The 17,327-nt window shown below is 51.6% G+C and overlaps 1 protein-coding gene across 11 annotated transcripts in view; it reads left to right on the forward strand.

The window, feature by feature from the left end:
* The window catches only part of LOC120620255 (fatty-acid amide hydrolase 1), a 40,970-nt gene extending 24,139 nt beyond the window's left edge, over positions 1 to 16,831 (forward strand). For 4 of the 11 annotated variants that reach the window (XM_039884976.1, XM_039884985.1, XM_039885037.1 and 1 more), the window contains 15 exons: positions 4,825 to 4,938; positions 7,232 to 7,366; positions 7,597 to 7,730; positions 7,811 to 8,017; positions 8,107 to 8,172; positions 8,249 to 8,289; positions 8,526 to 8,650; positions 10,252 to 10,377; positions 10,916 to 11,013; positions 12,033 to 12,132; positions 12,438 to 12,478; positions 13,281 to 13,320; positions 13,817 to 13,925; positions 14,455 to 14,600; positions 14,854 to 16,831. In XM_039884976.1, the coding sequence (XP_039740910.1) occupies positions 4,825 to 4,938; positions 7,232 to 7,366; positions 7,597 to 7,730; positions 7,811 to 8,017; positions 8,107 to 8,172; positions 8,249 to 8,289; positions 8,526 to 8,650; positions 10,252 to 10,377; positions 10,916 to 11,013; positions 12,033 to 12,132; positions 12,438 to 12,478; positions 13,281 to 13,320; positions 13,817 to 13,925; positions 14,455 to 14,600; positions 14,854 to 14,982 (1,611 nt within the window). In that variant the 3' untranslated portion in view covers positions 14,983 to 16,831. Of the gene's footprint in view, positions 1 to 2,840; positions 3,133 to 4,824; positions 4,939 to 7,231; positions 7,367 to 7,596; positions 7,731 to 7,810; positions 8,018 to 8,106; positions 8,173 to 8,248; positions 8,290 to 8,525; positions 8,651 to 10,251; positions 10,378 to 10,915; positions 11,014 to 12,032; positions 12,146 to 12,437; positions 12,479 to 13,280; positions 13,321 to 13,816; positions 13,932 to 14,454; positions 14,601 to 14,853 lie in introns of those variants that run through there. The other 7 variants (XM_039885006.1, XM_039885015.1, XM_039885055.1 and 4 more) reach the window with 6 other exon arrangements.
* Positions 16,832 to 17,327: the final 496 nt, after the last annotated feature.

Genomic DNA, 17,327 nt, shown 5'->3' on the forward strand with positions numbered 1-17,327 from the left:
GGTATCAGCTGAGAAGGACTTTAAATGTGGTTAAGCCTTCTCCTTTCTTGAGATTTGCATTGTAACTGAGGGCCCAGGAAGACCTTCCAGACTCAAATCCTAATTAAGCTAGGAAGATGGAGCTCCAGGGAGTAGGAACCTAATTAGCCTCATGTGGTCCTGCCTGCTGTTTACTCTTTACTCTGTATTTGCTGAGGTGGGGAAGTCTCAGGTGCTTGGGCTTCTGCCCCTGTTCCAGGCTGGTGCTAATCGAATGCTAAGCAGTGATAATCCAAGGGGAGAGGGTCCTCTGCCCCTGGGTCCTTGTTTCTGGTCTGTGGCTAATTGGGGACAAACAAACTCAGGTAAGAAAAACAGAGAAGTACTTTGGAAAACACTTTATCTTCTGTAATTGAATATTTATCTAGTTTACAACCCAGCTATTCCAATACTTGGGATAACCAAGAGAAACTCTTAGATGTACACCAGGAGAATTGTATAAAAATGTTCATAGCAGCCCTGGTCAAAAAAGCAAACTCAAATGCCCATGAGTAAGAGAGTATACAAATAAACTGGAATATTCACACAGTGGAATATTACACAGCTGTCAAATGAACTACAGTGACATAACAATAAGGATGAATCTTAGCAATAAAATATTAAATAAAAAAGTTTAGCCCCAAAAGATTAAATGTAACATGATGCTCTTATTATTTACATACAATATAATTTAATTTTAAATGTACTGTTCAATGAATTTTGGTAATTGTATATAATCTGTAACCACCATCACCATCAAAATATAGAAAACAATTCCATCCCCTAAAAAGTTTCCTTGTGCTCAATCCCTGGTCCCAGGTAATCACTGATCTGCTTTCTGTCATTAGAGTGTTGCCTATTCTAGAATTTTATATTGTGGAAGATAGAGTTGATTTACAGCTGGATTGCAAAAACAGAGGGCCAGCCATAGGTCACAGTAGAGAGATAGCTTGGATCTCTAGTTTTCATTTTTGGGAGTCACAAATATGTTTGACAGACTGATAAAAGCTTTAGTCTTCAGGAAACACACACACACCACCACATTTTATATACATACTCTCAGAGGTTTGGACACTCCCTAAAGCCCATTTGTAAACTCCAAGTTAAAAACCTTTGGCTCAGAAAGTCTCAGAATCATCATCACAGGAAATAAAACAATATTTTGTTAATGGAATTCTTAAATTAACAGATTTTGGCCTAACCAACAGGTTACCAACTTGGTGATTAAGCTTCAGGAATGGCCAGAATTTCCCCATAACTAATCTTATTTTTTCCTTCTTGAGAGGGAGAGGGGGCCAGAAAGAATGCTTCTCTACAAAAGGAAAAATTGACTTACCTGAGGTCACCCAGCAAGTGATGGGTGAATCAAGGGCTAAAATACTTTCTTCCATCAGAAGATGGGTGAGGCGACCTTGCAAGACCTTCATATTGGGGTTTCTTTCCATTACCCTGCTTCTGTCAGTTCTCCTAGGGAAACTGAGGTCCAAGGATTTGAAATTTATAAAGGACTATCAGTGCTGAGTAGAAATTCAGCAGCAATCAACTGGGACTGAAGACTTAGAAACACAATGCCTTGTACCCCTCCTGAATATGCTCAAGAGCCTGACAGTGATGCTCAAAGTCCTCAGGTCTCTATTCTTCCAAGGCTCTCCACAGGTGGGCCTTTCAGTCACTATTTATGGAGGTTCTACTGTGTGCCAGGCACTATAAAGGACTTTAACAGACTCTTAACAGTCTTGTAAGATAGGCATTGTGACCATTCCCCTTTGAAAGGTAAAGGCAGATTCAGAGGTAAAGAACTGGAGAGACTGCAGAGTGCAGAGTCCAGTCACAAGCACTTTCCTATACCCCATCCCATTGGGCCTTACTTCCAGGGCAGAATGGTGGGGCTACTTGATGGGTAAGAGCAATGGTTTAGGATTAGACCTGAATTAAAATCCCCACTCAGCCACCTGCGTGACCCACAGAAGTCATTTAACCCCTCTTGTCCTCAGTTACCTCATCTGTAAATTGAGGATAAAATGAGATAAAGTACATGAAATCCTGTGAAAGAGGCCTAGACAGAAGTAGTGTGCGTGTAATCCTCTCATCCCCTAATTAAGGGCACCAGATCCCCGGCCTCCTGATTAGGTATTCTTTCTGTTTCCTGGGTGTGAACTCCAGGAGGGTCCAGGATTGAAAAAGGGTGACCTGGGAAGGCCAGTCCGCAGGGTGGTTGAGCAGAATTACGAATGATGGGTGGTTTGGTCATGAAGAGCCCAGGGTTAGAGAAAGGGGATCCCAGGGTTGGGGAAAGGGGAGTGGGGAGCACGCGGGTGCCAGGGCGGGGCTCCTCTTCCGTCCCGCACTCCTCTCCCCCTCGTAAGCCTCGCGCAGGGGTAAGGTGGGCGCCCGGCGGTGCTGGCCCTGCCCTGAATGACACAAGGTTCTCCAAGAGATATGCTGCTAAACTGCGGGAATTAATCAGGTCTACTCTGCCCTTCCCTGCCCCCCCCCGCTTTGTTGGCCTTTCCTGCAGGGAGCTCCGACTGGGTCGCGTCTTCTGGGAGTTGGGGCATTGAGGGGCGCGGGGCTCAGGCCAGGCCAAGAAACGATGCCGTATCGGTGCTAAGGTCATGCTTCCGAGAACGCCCACGAGAAGCAGGTGTTCCTCCAGCTCCATCTGCTTCACCTCGCTCAGGGCGGGATGACGCAGAGAGCAACCCATGCGGTGTTTGACCTCGACGGTTGCGCACCGCCCACCCCCGGCCGGCTGCCAGGCAACCGCGCGCTCTCCTGCGGCCCTGCGGCGCTGCGACTCTCCTCCCATTCCTTCTGCGCAGGCGGACGCGTCCCTGGCCAATCCAGGCTGGATTTTGCCTTGGGATCCGTGCTTACTGCTTCCTTGTCGCTCTTGGCACCAGTCGGCGACAGGTGATCATGATGCTGGATGAACTGTGGGCTACGCTCTCTGGCGTCTCCGGGGCTGCCCTGGCCTGCTGCTTCGTAGCGACGGCTGTGGCCCTGCGCTGGTCTGCTCGCCGAAAGGCGCGGGGTGCGGCGGTCCGGGCGCGACAGAAACAGAAAGCGGCCCTGGAAAGCATGGACAAGGCGGCGCAGCGCTTCCGGCTCCAGGTGATGGCCGGGGTCGAGATCGGGAGTCCCGGGAGGCACCAGGTCTGAGTACCCCCAGTAGCACTTTTCAGCTGTCTAGACGCGTGAAGGGGCAGGTGGCAGGCTGCGCCGGCTTGTAACTTTCGGAACCCATCCTTGCCCTAATGTATTTCGTCCTGTTTCTGAGGCAGATGGGGCCAAGGGGAGGAAGGGAACGGAAGGAAGGATAGGTCGTGGAAGGCCATTCTCGCACTGTGTCAAAGAGAGGACCTTTGCTCCGTGCCAAAGAATCTCAAGATCACTGACAATTAAAACGTTAAAATGAAAGTGTGAGAATCAATAGGATGTTAGGGTTTAGGACTTAAGCCTCACCGAGTAATGGCCGAGGGAATCCGTATAGCTACAGTTCAAACTTATCAATTTGTGTGTGATGACCCCAAGGGGGGCCGTAAAGGTACTTGCCTAAGTGCACAGGGAGTTATTGACAGAGTAGGGCCGGAATGGAAGTCTCCCCAGCTCCTGCTGCCCAGGTTGTGGCCAACCCCTGACAATCCCCTTCCATGAGCAGGTTTAGTTCCAGCCCTTCCCTGGGTGATTTGTCAACAAGCTTTTCTCCCTCTGGATCAGCTCAGTGTGTGTATGGGGATGGAGGAGCGGCCTAGAAGAGAGGCCTTTTTCTTCAGGTGTCTGAGACAGCTCCTGGAGACTTTGGCAAGAGCAGGAGAGGATAAAGGTAGAATTGTTGGCTGTGACTCAGATCTTCTCTAGCCTGTGCTTTCTAATTAGCCTAGCACTCTTGAAGAGGAATCAGCTAGGTGTTTGTAGGCAGAGGCTGATCCCAGGGACTCTTGGAGACTTCGAGGCCTGGGTCTGATAAAATGTCTCCTTCACAGAGCTTTTCTCTGACTACCCTCTACCTATATGCTGCCCACTCATTGTACCTGGTTTTATTTCCTTTAAGTTATTTCTCACTATCTAAAATTCTTATTTGTTTACTTAACAAATACTCACCCCCAACCCTGTGCCCTGTGTAAGTCCCCCAAAGTATGTATATGCCTTTTTTGTTCACTGCTGTACCCCCATGCTTAGTGTGGCACTTGTTACAGAGTAGGCACCTAATATATATTTGTGCAATGAATGAAAAATCCTCTCTTGGATGTGGCCTCCAGCTACAGCCCAACTTACCTGGATGGAGTCTTCTTGTTTTAACCTATCCTGCCAGGGGTTGGGTGGTCAGGTGCAAGTGGACAGCCAGCGGGGCAGCCCATGCGGAGTGGGCAGAGAACTGTAGTTTGCCTGTACCGTTCTAAGCAAGGCAATTCCCCTCTCTGAGCCTCAATTTCTTTTTCTGTGCAAAGGGAATGGTAGTAAGACTTAATCAAAATAGAGAGCACACCAGCATGGCATCTGGCACACAGTAGGCAGCCATCAGTGGTGGTGGTTTCAATGGTTTAATAATTAGCCTGACCATGGCCTCTCCTAGGGTATCCCCTCCAGTACAGATAATATCTGTACTGCTTACAGGTGGCAAGGACCTGCACAGGCTGGGTCATAGTGTTGGGTATGTTGATGGGCATGTCTCTCATGGATTGGCATGTGACATTGTGCATCTGCTTAGTTGGTATGGTGACTTAAGGACATGGGCCACAGATATCTGCTACAGGCATGTGGGGCCTGCAGGGAGTGGAGAACTGATCTGAGGTGTCTTCTCAGAATCCCGACCTGGACTCAGAGGCGCTGCTGGCCCTGCCCCTGCCTCAACTAGTGCAGAAGTTACACAGTGGGGAACTGTGTCCTAGAGCTGTGCTCTTCACCTACTTGGGAAAGGTAAGGCCAGCCAAGGCCAGCCAGTTATTTTGCCTGCTGCTTCCTATTTGCTCTTTCTGCACAGACTGTGGGGAAAACCTGGCCTAGACTTCATCCTGCTGAGGGCCCTGGTGGGACAACAGTGCCAGGGCTACCAGAGAGGAAAGGAGCCATAGCTGTGTGTGTGTGTGTGTGTGTGTGTGTGTGTGTGTGTGTGTGTGTGTGTACGAGAGGGGAGAGAGACAGACAAATAGACTGAGATTGACCGACTCTGTGTGTATGGGGTGGAGGTGACACTGAACGTGTTGTCTTAGCTAGAAACCAGGCTTTCAGCCCAGCCTTCCTTCTCCCTTCTGCCTCCACTCCATTAGTCCCTAAGACTGGTCTGTTCCCTTCATATAGCTCTCTCCAGCTTATCTCCTTGTCCCCACCCTACTTTAGCCAACCTTGTCTTCTCTTCCATGATCAAGCTCCAGCCTCCCGTCCAGATCCCTTTCAGGTCCCCAGTTCTTCAGGCTCTGCCCTTCTGCTTCTACTCAGTCCCCAGCATCCTCTTTGGCCAAGCTCTCCTGGAGCTTGGGACATCAGTAGCTCAACTGTTAGTGGTTCCCTGGCACACAGGTCTTGTCATGCTCTGCACTGGCTCTTGTGGGGTTCCCTTTATCTGGAAGGCCCTTCTCTCTTGACTTTTCCCTACTTGGGTGAGTGTCTGAAACCAGCCGAACAAGTCAAACCAGGTACCTGAATAGGGGAGCGGGGACTGAGAAAAAAGAGAAGACAGACAGGGTGCAGGAGGGAGAACAGATCTCACAACTGTGTCTCCGAGTTTATTTCTTATGCTCCTTTTTATACATAATCTGTTCCTTTGTGTATCCCAAGATAACATAATTAAAGTAACATCCTGAAGATCGAGGTACAATCAACACTTCCTTTGACACTCCCTTTGTCTATACTTAATCTTTTCCTAGAATTCCACAGAACCAGCCTTTCCCCCCTTTTTTTTTTATGCAAGCAGGCCTCCCAAGATAATCCATGCACTCTTTTGAATTTTGGGAGCTTTAGCTCCCTACAGGTGAGACTTCAGGACTCAGAGAAGTCCCCTCTTCCATGAAGCCTTCCCTGACCCTCCTCTCCTGCCAACCTGAGTTAGGGTTTCCTCTTCAGCATTCACTTTCTAATAGTGCATTTCTCATTGTGTTATAGGGCTTGCCTTGTCTATTTCTCATGTTAAATGTGGGCTTTTTTGGAACAGATCTTATCTTATTTGTTTTTGCACTTTAGTGCTGTACACTATATCTTTCATATAGTAAGCGCTCAAGAAATATGTTTGAAATGAGAAAGAAAGAATTGTGCTTTATGAGTGTGACTTGTATATGAGTTCTTGAAAGAGATCATAAGAAAGCATTCTGGTTAGATTGGCCTCCTACCTTAGGTAGCCTGGAAACAAATTTCTTTTTTCTTTTTTTTGGGGGGGCGGGGCATCCCTGGATGGGTGTGAATGGAAACAGATTTCATGTGCCTGAGTCTGACAACTGGACCCACACCCATTTTCTCAGGTGTTTTACAGGAACAAGGAGTATTTACTGAAAGCTACACCGCTTCTACCCTGGCCTTCTCCCACTATAGGGGCCTGTTGAGTGTGGTTTGAGGGCTCTAGCAAGTTCCTGAGACAAACATAATGAGTGTGTCATTCAGTCAAGCTCCCATGCCCTTTACTGTGATTGCTGTCAGTCATTCCTCCATATGTCATGATTATCAGATTTAGAAGTTCCTGGGAGAGTGGAGGCTTAGCTGGGCTAGGTGTGGGCCAGGCCTGGGGCAGAGGAAAGTGTACTGGGCTGTGAGAGGCTGGAGCCTAGGTCTAGCCCTGCTCTGTGCTGGCTGACTCCCAGTGTGGTTTGAGATGGCGATCTGCCTGATCTAGTTCCCATCTGCTTCATTGGACAGAGGTGGGGCTTGGAGAAGGAGGGCAGTGGTCAAGGGTCATTCTCCTCTCAGCTCATTCCCTGTGGAGGACATCTGAGGCCAGTATGTTGTTCTTTTGACCCTGGGAGTACTCTCTCTCTTCCTTTTGGGGTTAAAGGCCCAAGACAGCCAAGGCGAGGCTGGGGCCAGATGTCCCCAGTGAAGTGGGTGCTGGGCTCTAGATTATCCTCTATGCTTCTGGCTCTGAGCCATGGTGCTGGCTACCCTTTCTCTCTCCGGGTATACTTTAAAAGGCCAATTTTATGTTATGTATATTTTACTATAGTTTTTTTTTTTTTAAAAAAAGGCAAGCCTCACTCTGCCTTGTGTCCATTTCTCCCTCCCCCAGGCCTGGGAAGTGAACAAAGAGACCAACTGTGTGACCACTTACCTGGCAGACTGTGAAACTCAGCTGTCTCAGGCCCCAAGGCAGGGTCTGCTCTATGGTGTCCCTGTAAGTCTCAAGGAGTGCTTCAGCTACAAGGTATGCCATGCCTCAGTATCAGGCCTCAACTTCTCCCCATCCCTGCCCACAGGCTCTGTGTCCTAGGTCACCCTGGGCCCTCAGAGGAAGTATCGGGTCCAGAAACTTTGAGAGGGCACCATGGTATGCCTTGCCTTGGCCTTTGTGAGGGTGATGGGAGTGGACCCTGGCTGCTAAAGGGCTCCTGACTTACCAGCCATGTCCCTCTTGGTGCCCAATCCACCTTCTAGGGCCAGGACTCGACACTGGGCTTGAGCCTGAATGAAGGAGTGCCAGCAGAGTGTGACAGTGTGATGGTGCAGGTGCTGAAGCTGCAGGGTGCTGTGCCCTTTGTGCACACCAACGTCCCTCAGTCCATGTTCAGGTTGGGTCTCAAAGGTGCTGGGTGGAGACAGGGTCACTGTTGCCAGCATGACATGGCTGACCCATTCTTGCTTTATCCAGCTACGACTGCAGTAATCCCCTTTTTGGCCAGACCACGAACCCATGGAATTCCTCCAAGAGCCCAGGTGGCTCCTCAGGGGGTGAAGGGGCCATCATTGGGGCTGGAGGCTCCCCGCTGGGCTTAGGCACTGACATTGGAGGCAGCATCCGCTTTCCCTCCTCCTTCTGTGGCATTTGTGGCCTCAAGCCCACAGGGAACCGTCTCAGGTATTGTATAGGTGACGGGTGGAGGGAGCTTCTGGACCCCTCTCTGTGTGACCTTGGTCTAGCTTCCCATCTCTCTGGGCTCCGGGCAGGGGTTCCCTTACTGGGATTTTGCTGGGAGGGAGAGTCACAGCACCTCTGGCCCTAGTTTCCAAGTGGTGAGTACTGTATGGGTGTGGGGTGGGGCAGAGGTTGACCATTTTTTGTTTCCAACATCTTGTGTTTCTTATTCAGCAAGATTGGCCTGAAGAGCTGTGTCTATGGACAGGTGGCAGGTGAGGTCTGTGGTTCTCTCAGTGCCCTGGTTGGCGGGGTGGTGGGTTCTGCTTGATCCACCTCTGCCCTTGCCTCTCATAGGGGCAGAATTTAGCTCCCAGGCTACTCTAGGTCTGAGTTCCTACTTCCTGTCTCTGCCCACACTCCTGGGCCATGGCCCAACCCTTGCTCGGACCCAGCCCCAGAGCCCATTGGGGCCAAGTGATCTCTCTTCCCTTCCCTCTCCTCCCCACAGTACAGGCGTCAGTGGGCCCTATGGCCAGGGATGTGGAGAGCCTGGCGCTGTGCCTGCGAGCGCTGCTGTGTGAGGACATGTTCCGCTTGGACCCCACTGTGCCCCCACTGCCCTTCAAGGAGGAGGTAAGCAGGAGTAGGGGTCGGTATGGCGGTGGGTTCAGTTATCAGTGGTGTTCCTGAGCCCAGAGAGCAGCCCAGGTAGTGTGGGCAGGCCTTGGAAGTCCTGTCTCCTGAAAACCACCTCGCTGGAGTCTGAGGCTAGAGTCAGCTGCTGCTCCGCAGACAGCCACCAGATGGAGCCCTTACCTGCATTTAGAAACTCGGTCTTCCAAATAGGTAACCTGGAGTCTCTGCTGAGGACGGGCCTCGCCTTCTGGCCCGAGCCTCTGCTGCTGTCACTGAGAAACCACTTCCCAGCCCAGAGAACAACTTGAAGGAGAACTCCTGTATCTCCTGTGTTCGACCCTCAGTAAATGGCCTTTCTTCAGTATTTGTGTCCATGTCCCTAACCTTCAATAGGATGCTTGGCACGTAGGCTGAGTGAGTTAAGGATGGTTAAAAGCAGAGCTGTCTCTCTCCTAGAGAAAGCTGAGATCTGTGTGCAGCGTTGAATACTGGCTTCCCAAAATACTACCAAACAGCCTGTTGATCAGACAAGGCTGAGTTTATTAACTTCTGTGGTGAGGAAAAATGCTGCCTCAACAGAACCTTAGGTGGCACCAGGGCTGGGAGGGGTGGGAGTGGGAGTGGGGCAAAGTTGGGATATTTGTTGAGATTTCGAAGTCTGGTTTAAGGCAGATATTTCAATGTGGGGGCTTGTAAGGATCACGACATAATAGTTTAGGATTGGTGGACACAGCAAGGTGAGGATTTTGAGGCGAGGGGTTTAGGGAGTCTTAAGAGTATAAACTGTATTTTGATACTCCTGTCGAAGAGTTGGTAAGTCTTTTCAAGAATGAACAGTAAAGTTATCTGTACCTTATATAAAAGTATTCAGGAGTAGGCAAGTTAGATAGATGCAGATAGTAGAATAGTAAAGTCATGTTAACATGGACAGTAAGCTGTGTAATGTAAGCTCTATTTCTACTGTACAGACGTCTTGCCCTCACCCAGCCCAGGTGGTAGGGTTGAGGGCCCTTGGACAGGAGAGTGGGCCTCAGCGTTTCTTGGCAGGTGGGAGATCTGGGCTGGGGTGAGCTCCCCTGCTGCAGCAGATGATGATGTTCTAACTGAACCCAGTGGTTCATGGGCCCCTTCCTGAGAGGGAGGAGATGAGGAGATGAGATGAGGTCCTTGTCCTGAGGTCTGGAACAATTTATCGTGGGAGCCAGGACTTGCATTCTTGAGACAGGCAGTGCAGAGCCTCTGCTCAGGAGACAGGTTGCTTGGATTCTGGACCTAGCATTGTCACTCTGCATTGAATGGCCTTGGACAAGTCCTAGCCCCACTCTGGGCCTATTGCCCTATAAAGACCTGGAGCTTCAGTTTCCTCATATGACCAATGGGAATCCTCATCCTTGCTCTGCCCACCTACACAGTTATTGTGAAGGTGTTTCGTGAAAGTGGCAGATGCAGAGGGGCTGGCCTAGTGGGCAAGCAGTTTTCAGGGGATCCAAGCCGCAGCCTCACATCTGTGTCAGGCTAAGTAGCTTCTCTGATCTCTGGGAGCCCTGCCTCGGGCCACCCTCTCTCGTCCTAATCTGACTCCTGTATTTTGTTTCCAGGTCTACAGAAGCTCCCAGCCCCTGCGTGTGGGGTATTATGAGACAGACAACTATACCATGCCCACCCCAGCCATGAAACGGGCCCTGCTGGAGACCAAGCAGAGCCTGGAGGCTGCTGGCCACACGGTATGGCTGCAGGATCCCGGAAGTCTGGCACGGCTTCTCCTTCAGGGAAGCCTTCCTGGCGCCCATGGCTACCACCCCTTCCTGGCATCCTTGCACCCTGATTATTTTGTAGTTGGGGATGGGAACTGTGTCCCTGTGGCATCAGTGCATAGAGGGCTGATCAGGAGTTTGGGGGTAATTGATTGACAGTGAACTCAGACCTATGCTGGGGATGTGTGAGCGCAGCATGGGGAGGGCCTCATCAACCACAAACAATAGTGCACAGCTGTCCAGAGGTTCCTGGCACCCTGAGATGGTGGGCCAGTAGGTTTTGGCCTGCTCATCTCAGAGAAGTTTGTGTGGATCCAGACTTCTCTCATGATGGGCATTTTGCAGGGAGTTTTCATGGGCCAGTAAAGGCCACCTCTGTGATTCCAGTGAGGGCTACTGTGTGAGCAGGGTTGGTCCCATCCATCTTCAGGGCCACCTGGGCAGCACAGGGGTGATAGGGCCCAAGGGTTTTTAGGTCTGAGGGCCTTATACCTCCCAATCTCTGCAGCTGGTTCCCTTCCTGCCGAGCAACATACCCTATGCTATGGAGACCCTGTCGATAGGTGGGCTGCTCAGTGATGGTGGTGTCACCCTTCTACAGAACTTGTGAGTGATGCTGGGCTTCAAGGTCTGTGGTAGGATCAGGATATGGGTAGACCCAGGGAGAGCAGTGAGGTGGCTGTGACTCCGCAGTATGGAGAAAGTTGGGGATTAGGCTTCAGCTGGTTATAAACAAGTTCTGAGCATTCTGGTCAGGGACCTTGCCACCCCTCCAGCTGTGGGTTGAGCCTAGAGATACCTCGCCAGGGAGACTGAGAGACAAGGGCAGGATCAAGCAAGAGGACAGGGGCCTAGACATCTATGATTTCAGGCTCTTCTGTCTTGAGCCACATATTTTCTTTTCAAGCAAGACCTTAGTTTTTTCTTCTGTAAAGTGGACGGGTTGGACCAGACCCGCTTTAAGCGATTTTGCAGAGCTCACATTTAGAGAAACTGGTTCTACTTCAATGTTTTCCATCTTTAAGGGTTGACAGGGGTGGAGGACAGGCTTGTGAATGTGCCTTCTGTGACATACGTGGGCTGACTGGACTTCCCCTGGTAGCTGGGCATGATCCAGGCTTCAGCGGAAGGGGCTGCCCCTCACTCAGGCTCTGGGAATGAAGCCCAAGATCAGCCACCTGAGACTTTTCCCTGAGATCTAGAGCCAGAGACAGCCTCAGAGACAAGCATCATGGGTGGCTCACTCTGGACAGCCCCATCTGTGCCTCCAGGCTGGTATCATCAATAGGGGGATGCCCTCAGTATCAAACCTTGGCTGGGGAGATGTTGCCCTCAATCCTTATTATTCTGAGCTTAGTTTTCCAGTGAGGGAGACACAGAGTCCCACCTTGGGGAGCTCCAGTAGGGGCGGGGTAGAGCCCAGGCACCCCAAAGGATTAGCAGAAACAAGTCACATGTTTGAAAGGAGGCAGATGAAGGGGTTGAAGACCAGCGGTTACTGGAGTCTGATGAGGAGGGAAGTGGACAGAGTTGCTGAGTAGAGAATGAAGGGATACAGTGGGTAGGGGTAAGCCGGGAGGGATATCTGGAGTGGGGGTGCCTGAACTGGACCCTTTGTCTCCCAGCAAAGGTGATTTCGTGGATCACTGCCTGGGGGACCTTATCTTGATTCTGAAACTGCCTGAGTGGCTTAAAGGACTGCTGGCTTTCCTGCTGAAGCCTCTGGTTAGGGCACAAGGCATGGAAGGGGTGGGGTGGGTGGGAAGGAGCCTGTGGGGTTCTTCTCCCTTCTCCTTAGCCTCTCTTGGTTTGGGCAGGCATGGGCTCCTCTTCTGTCCAGCCCCCACCCAGATTCCTCTCCTCCTCCCGTGCCCTATAATCTTGAGCCAGCCTGCATGCTGAAAGGGGTGCCAACCTGAGACCTGGGGGCAGGGACAGAGGGAAGAGGCACGGATAGCTTGGCCTGAAGAAGATTGTTGTCAGCCCTTGGCCCAAAGCTGAGTCACTGACTCTGTCTTGTCTTTTTGCAGCTCCCAAGGTTGTCAGCCTTTCTTAGCAACATGAGGTCTCGGTAAGAATATTTCCCATGCCCAGATGCCTGCCCCCTTCTTCCCCTGACCTGGGTTTAAGTGGTTTCTGACAGGAAAAGATGTGGGAAGTAGCTTCTGAGCCTGGAAGCGGCCCCGCCAACGTGGCAACTCTAACTCAAGATCTCCAACTTGAATAGCGCTGAGGACAGGAGCTCCCTGTTCCCAACACTATTCAAGTTGGAGATCTTGAGTTAGTTACAGAGTCTATTACACAGTCCCTCTGTGGCCTTCAGATGGGACTTTAAAGTTGTTTTAGCAGGGTCGAGGTCTGGCTGAGGGAGAGAACGGATGAGAGAGGATAGAAAGGAGAAGGGTAGAATGGACCAGGAAGGAATTGGCATGGGGCAGGGGAGAGAGGGATACTGGGAACCCTGTGAGAGAGAATGCTCTTAGAGGTCTGAACTGAACTAAGCTGCACTGGGTCTTTCCTGACCCTTAATGGCTCCTATGGACTTCCTCCTTCTTTCACCACCATGCATTTAGGACCTTTGACAGCTCTGGCTGTCCTGTGTCCTAAGGAGAACTAGGAGTCGAGCCTGGTCTGGTTCTGGCTCTGCTGTAGAGTCACTAAAGGACCCAGCCTAAGTCCCTCTTTGGGCCTGATCTGAGCAGGACAGTAGGGATTTGAGCTTCTGCCCTGTAGCACTTCCCTCTCAGAGCTTTCATAGAGTTGAGAAGGGTCCCTACAGGATATGATCTGGAAGATGTTAAGATAGGGGTTTGATGTTGCTAATCTCTGTGGCTGTGACCATCATGGCCCATGACTTCATTTTCTCTGCCCAGGCCTGCTGGAAAGCTCTGGGAACTACAGCATGAAATCGAGGTGAGGCCAGAGCCTGTAGACTAGAGTAGGGTGGGTGGGGGTGGGGGTGGACAGGGTACCTGCCAGTGGGGTCTCTTGGCCCCTGGTCCCCCTGGTCTCCTGGAGTGGCCTGTCATTTCCCCTTTCACACCCTGGACTGACCTGCTTGGGGCCTGCTCTCTGACCCTCACTTTGTCCAAATGCACATCCTTGGGGGCTGGGTCAGCCTGGGTCTCCTATCCTGGATGCTTCTTTGCTCCTTTGGTGCCACCTGTGGTTGAGCACTATGTGGCAGGAAAAATGGTGTCTACAGTTAATGAAAGAGGTAGAGGAATTAACGCCCCCTGAAGGCAGCCAGGCCTCTGTGCCCCAAGGACCTCCATCACAGTGTGGCTCAGTTAGGATCCTGGGGCAGGTGCTGGGGCCAGAGCCATCCCAACCACAGTGCCTGCACTGGCGATTCCATATGATGAGCTGAGTCTGAGTGTGTCACCTGCTGTGCTGGTACCCTCCCTAGGTGTACCGCAACTCTGTGATTGCCCAGTGGAGAGCACTGGACCTGGATGTGCTGCTCACTCCCATGCTAGGCCCTGCTATGAACTTGAGTGATCCAGGCAAGGCTACAGGTGAGGTCTGCTGCTACATCATGCCTCTGACACTCCCACCTGTCCCTTCTCTACAAAGTCAGCCCTGTGCCTAGCAGGGTGGCTGGGTCGTAGAAGAGGAGCCCTGGGGGAGGGCCTGGCTTTTGGGGGGCTTACAGTTTGGTGGGCTGGAGAGATGGGAGTCACATGGGATGCCCTGGGAGGGAATGAACTCCCTGTCCTCCACATTATCCAAGCTGGAGATCTTGAGTTACATAGTCCGTGGTTTTGGGAGGTGGTGTTTAAAGTCCAGGTAAGATTTAGGTAAGCCAAGAAAATAAGAACAACATTCCAAGTCAGGGAAGCCAGATGGCAAGGGCACCGAGTAAGCATCAGCAGGCTCTCCAGCCTGCCCTGGATCTAAATTCCTGGGCTTCATCACTCACTGAAGTCTCAGCCCTTGTCTTTGGAGGCTGGGTGCCATTTCATAGGGTGGAAGACTGAGGCACAGACAGGACAGTTGACACTGAAGGTTACCTGGCCTACTCTAGCCACTTGTGCTATGTTTTAGGAGCTGTCAGTTACACTATGCTCTACAACTGCCTGGACTTCCCAGCGGGGGTGGTGCCTGTCACCACAGTGACCGCTGAGGACGAGGCCCAGATGGAACACTGCAGGGGTTACTTTGGGGATATGTGGGACAAGGTGCTGCAGAAGGTAAGGCCATGGGGCCCGGCCTGGCCAGCTCCATGTCCCCCTTCCCCTGGACTCACCCATACCCATACCCTAGCTGCTGTGGAGGAAACAATATAAATCCATGTAGTCTTTGCCCATCCTTAACAATGCAAGACCCTTAAAGACTTTGGCCTGGCTCTGCTCTGTGGCCCCTCCTCTCCAGCTGGGGTGCTTCCTGGCCCAGGGTGGGATCCTCCCTCACTGCCTCCCATCCTGATCCCTGTGTTCCCTACAGGCCATGAAGAAGAGCTTGGGGCTGCCTGTGGCCGTGCAGTGTGTGACTCTGCCGTGGCAAGAAGAGTTGTGTCTGAGGTTCATGCGGGAGGTAGAGCGACTGATGACCCCTGAAAAGCAGCCATTCTGACTGCTGCCTGCCCAGCCACCTGGCTGGCTCCGGAGGACCTGAGACCCACTCAGTCTGTGCCCAGCCTAGTCAGGACACAGCTGCCACCCTGAGAAGAACTGTTTAGCCGGAGGGGCAGAGGCTTCCATGTCCCCTATCCCCCTCCCCTCTACAAGAAGCCCAGATTCCCCAAGTCTGGACCTTGCTCCCTCTTTCCTGCCCTGATGCCCAGTCTCTGCCCTGACCATCCCCAGCATGTGGCAGCCAGTGGATATAACTGGGCAAAGCCCCACTAACAATCAAGAAATGGTTTCTAGTCTGTGTACTTTCTGGCCGTCATTGTTAGGGCACTGGGGGTTGGAGACTTGACCTTCTAGAGCCTGACTCCAGCCATGTCAGTTTCCTGCTCCCACACCCCCTAGTTCCTTTTCATCACACAAAAGATGAACACAAGCCTTCTTCGAGTGGATATTGCAGCCCCAACACTTTACCTTTCCCCTCCCCCCTCGTAGGCTAAGCCCTACTTTGCTGGACATTGTCCTTTCTTTTCTTCCTTCTTCTGTTCCTTCCCTCTACCGAGATACCCTTTCTGCTCCTCTACTATCAAATTCTTTGAGGCCTAGCTCAGATCCCTCTTTCTCTAAAAGGCCTTCCCTTCTTCCCTTGAGCTCTGGAGTAGATGGCCAGTTTCCCCCTCCATCTCCATCTGCCGCATGCGGTGGGCATCTGCGGTGAGGGTGCTGCTTCCCTTAGCAGACTGGCTCTCCTTGCTAGCAGGGACCATGTTATACATCTTTGTCCTCAGTGGCCAGCACAGGGTAGCAGGGAGTCTGGAGTGCTGACCCTGAGCTGGTGATGTTGAAGAGAGGAGCCCACAGGCCTGGGGAGGTGAGCACCAGACAAGACAGTCTGGTAGAGGATGCTCACAGGGCTGGCCAAGGACTGGATTGTTCTGGGCAAGCTTCCTGAAGGAGGAGGACCTCTGTTGAGTTTATATTTCCCAGGGGCTGAGATAGGGGATGAGGACATCCTAGGGAGAAGGAACAGTATGCCCAAAGACCAGGATGAGCTTGGTAGATGCAGGCATGTTGAGTGGGCACAGGAGAAGCAGCAGAGAAATAGGTAAGGCCAGATCAGGGTGGACTTGGGGGGCCAGTTCAGGATCTTGAATCCTGTCTCAAGACAATAGGGAGCTCCTGAAGGATCACAGGGATGCAGTGAGGAGAGTAGATTGAAGGGACAGAGGCTGGAGAGGTATAAAGAGGTTGTTCCATCATCTGGGGGAGAGGGCCTGAGTTCTGAGCTAGGGCAGTGGTCCAGGGGCAGAGAGGTGGTTTGGGAATTAACAGTTGAGAAGCAAGTGAGCTGTCTCAGCTCAGTCTGCCACGTCACCTCTCGGTGCACTGCAATTGCCTGATGGGTGGCTCGCCTGTGACAGACTAGGAGCTTCTTGGCCTTGCTAGCAGAGTCCCCTCACTCCTCCCTGGCCCCAGCCCTAACTCCACTGCTTTCTGTTGAAGATGTTTCTGAGCTTGAGCCCTCAGGCAGGGCAGGACCCTGGCTCCTACCTGGCCTACTTCAAATTCTTTTCAGGGCCAGCTTCATTTGTGAGGCTTTCTTCTCCTTGATTTTTCTGCTCCAGAGGGTATTTCCCCTCCAGGTTGCTTGACCATTGGCAACTGCACTCTCTGCCTATGGCTTCCTGCTTTGATGGTGCTAGTCTTAGGGCAGATACCTGAGGGCTGACTAGAGAGACCCACCCACACGGACACCAAATTGGGATGATCCTGGTAGTTGCTACGCTTTGCCCTGATTCCTTGTAACTGCTGTCATTTTACCCCATTTCATTCCATAAAACCGCCTGCCATCTGCCCCATCTTCCTCCTTCTCACTCATTTCTGGTTGCTGATATCCATGTGCTTTCAGATGCAAGGCTGCAGTGGGGATGGCTCTCCTCCATTCCTTCACTGGTTCATTGATTCACCCTCGGAGGCTCAGCGTGGCCACACCCACCCTGTGCTGAGCAGTGCTGGAGCTCAACTAAGCCTGGCTCCCATCCTTGGGCTCCTGGGCTGGTGGGGGTGGTGGACATTGACACAAACACATCTGCTCCCCAGTTGATCAGGGCCTCGGAAAAAAGTAGACAAGGAGCCAAATGCAGCCAAAAAATGAGGGGTAGTCACTGCACAAATACCATTTCCACTGCTATGCTCTAAGTCACCTGCCTCTCCTCTGGGTACTACAATAATTTAACTTGACCCCCTGCTTATATCCTTGTCTGTCCCCCAACTCTGGTTACTATATTTTCCATATAGTGATCCTTTAAAAGTGAATATCAAGGTCCTTGAGCCACCCTTCTCTTGCTC

Source organism: Pteropus medius, unplaced genomic scaffold (genome assembly GCF_902729225.1).
Source record: "Pteropus medius unplaced genomic scaffold, Ma_sr-lr_union100, whole genome shotgun sequence".
NCBI classification, from domain to species: Eukaryota; Metazoa; Chordata; class Mammalia; order Chiroptera; family Pteropodidae; genus Pteropus; species Pteropus medius.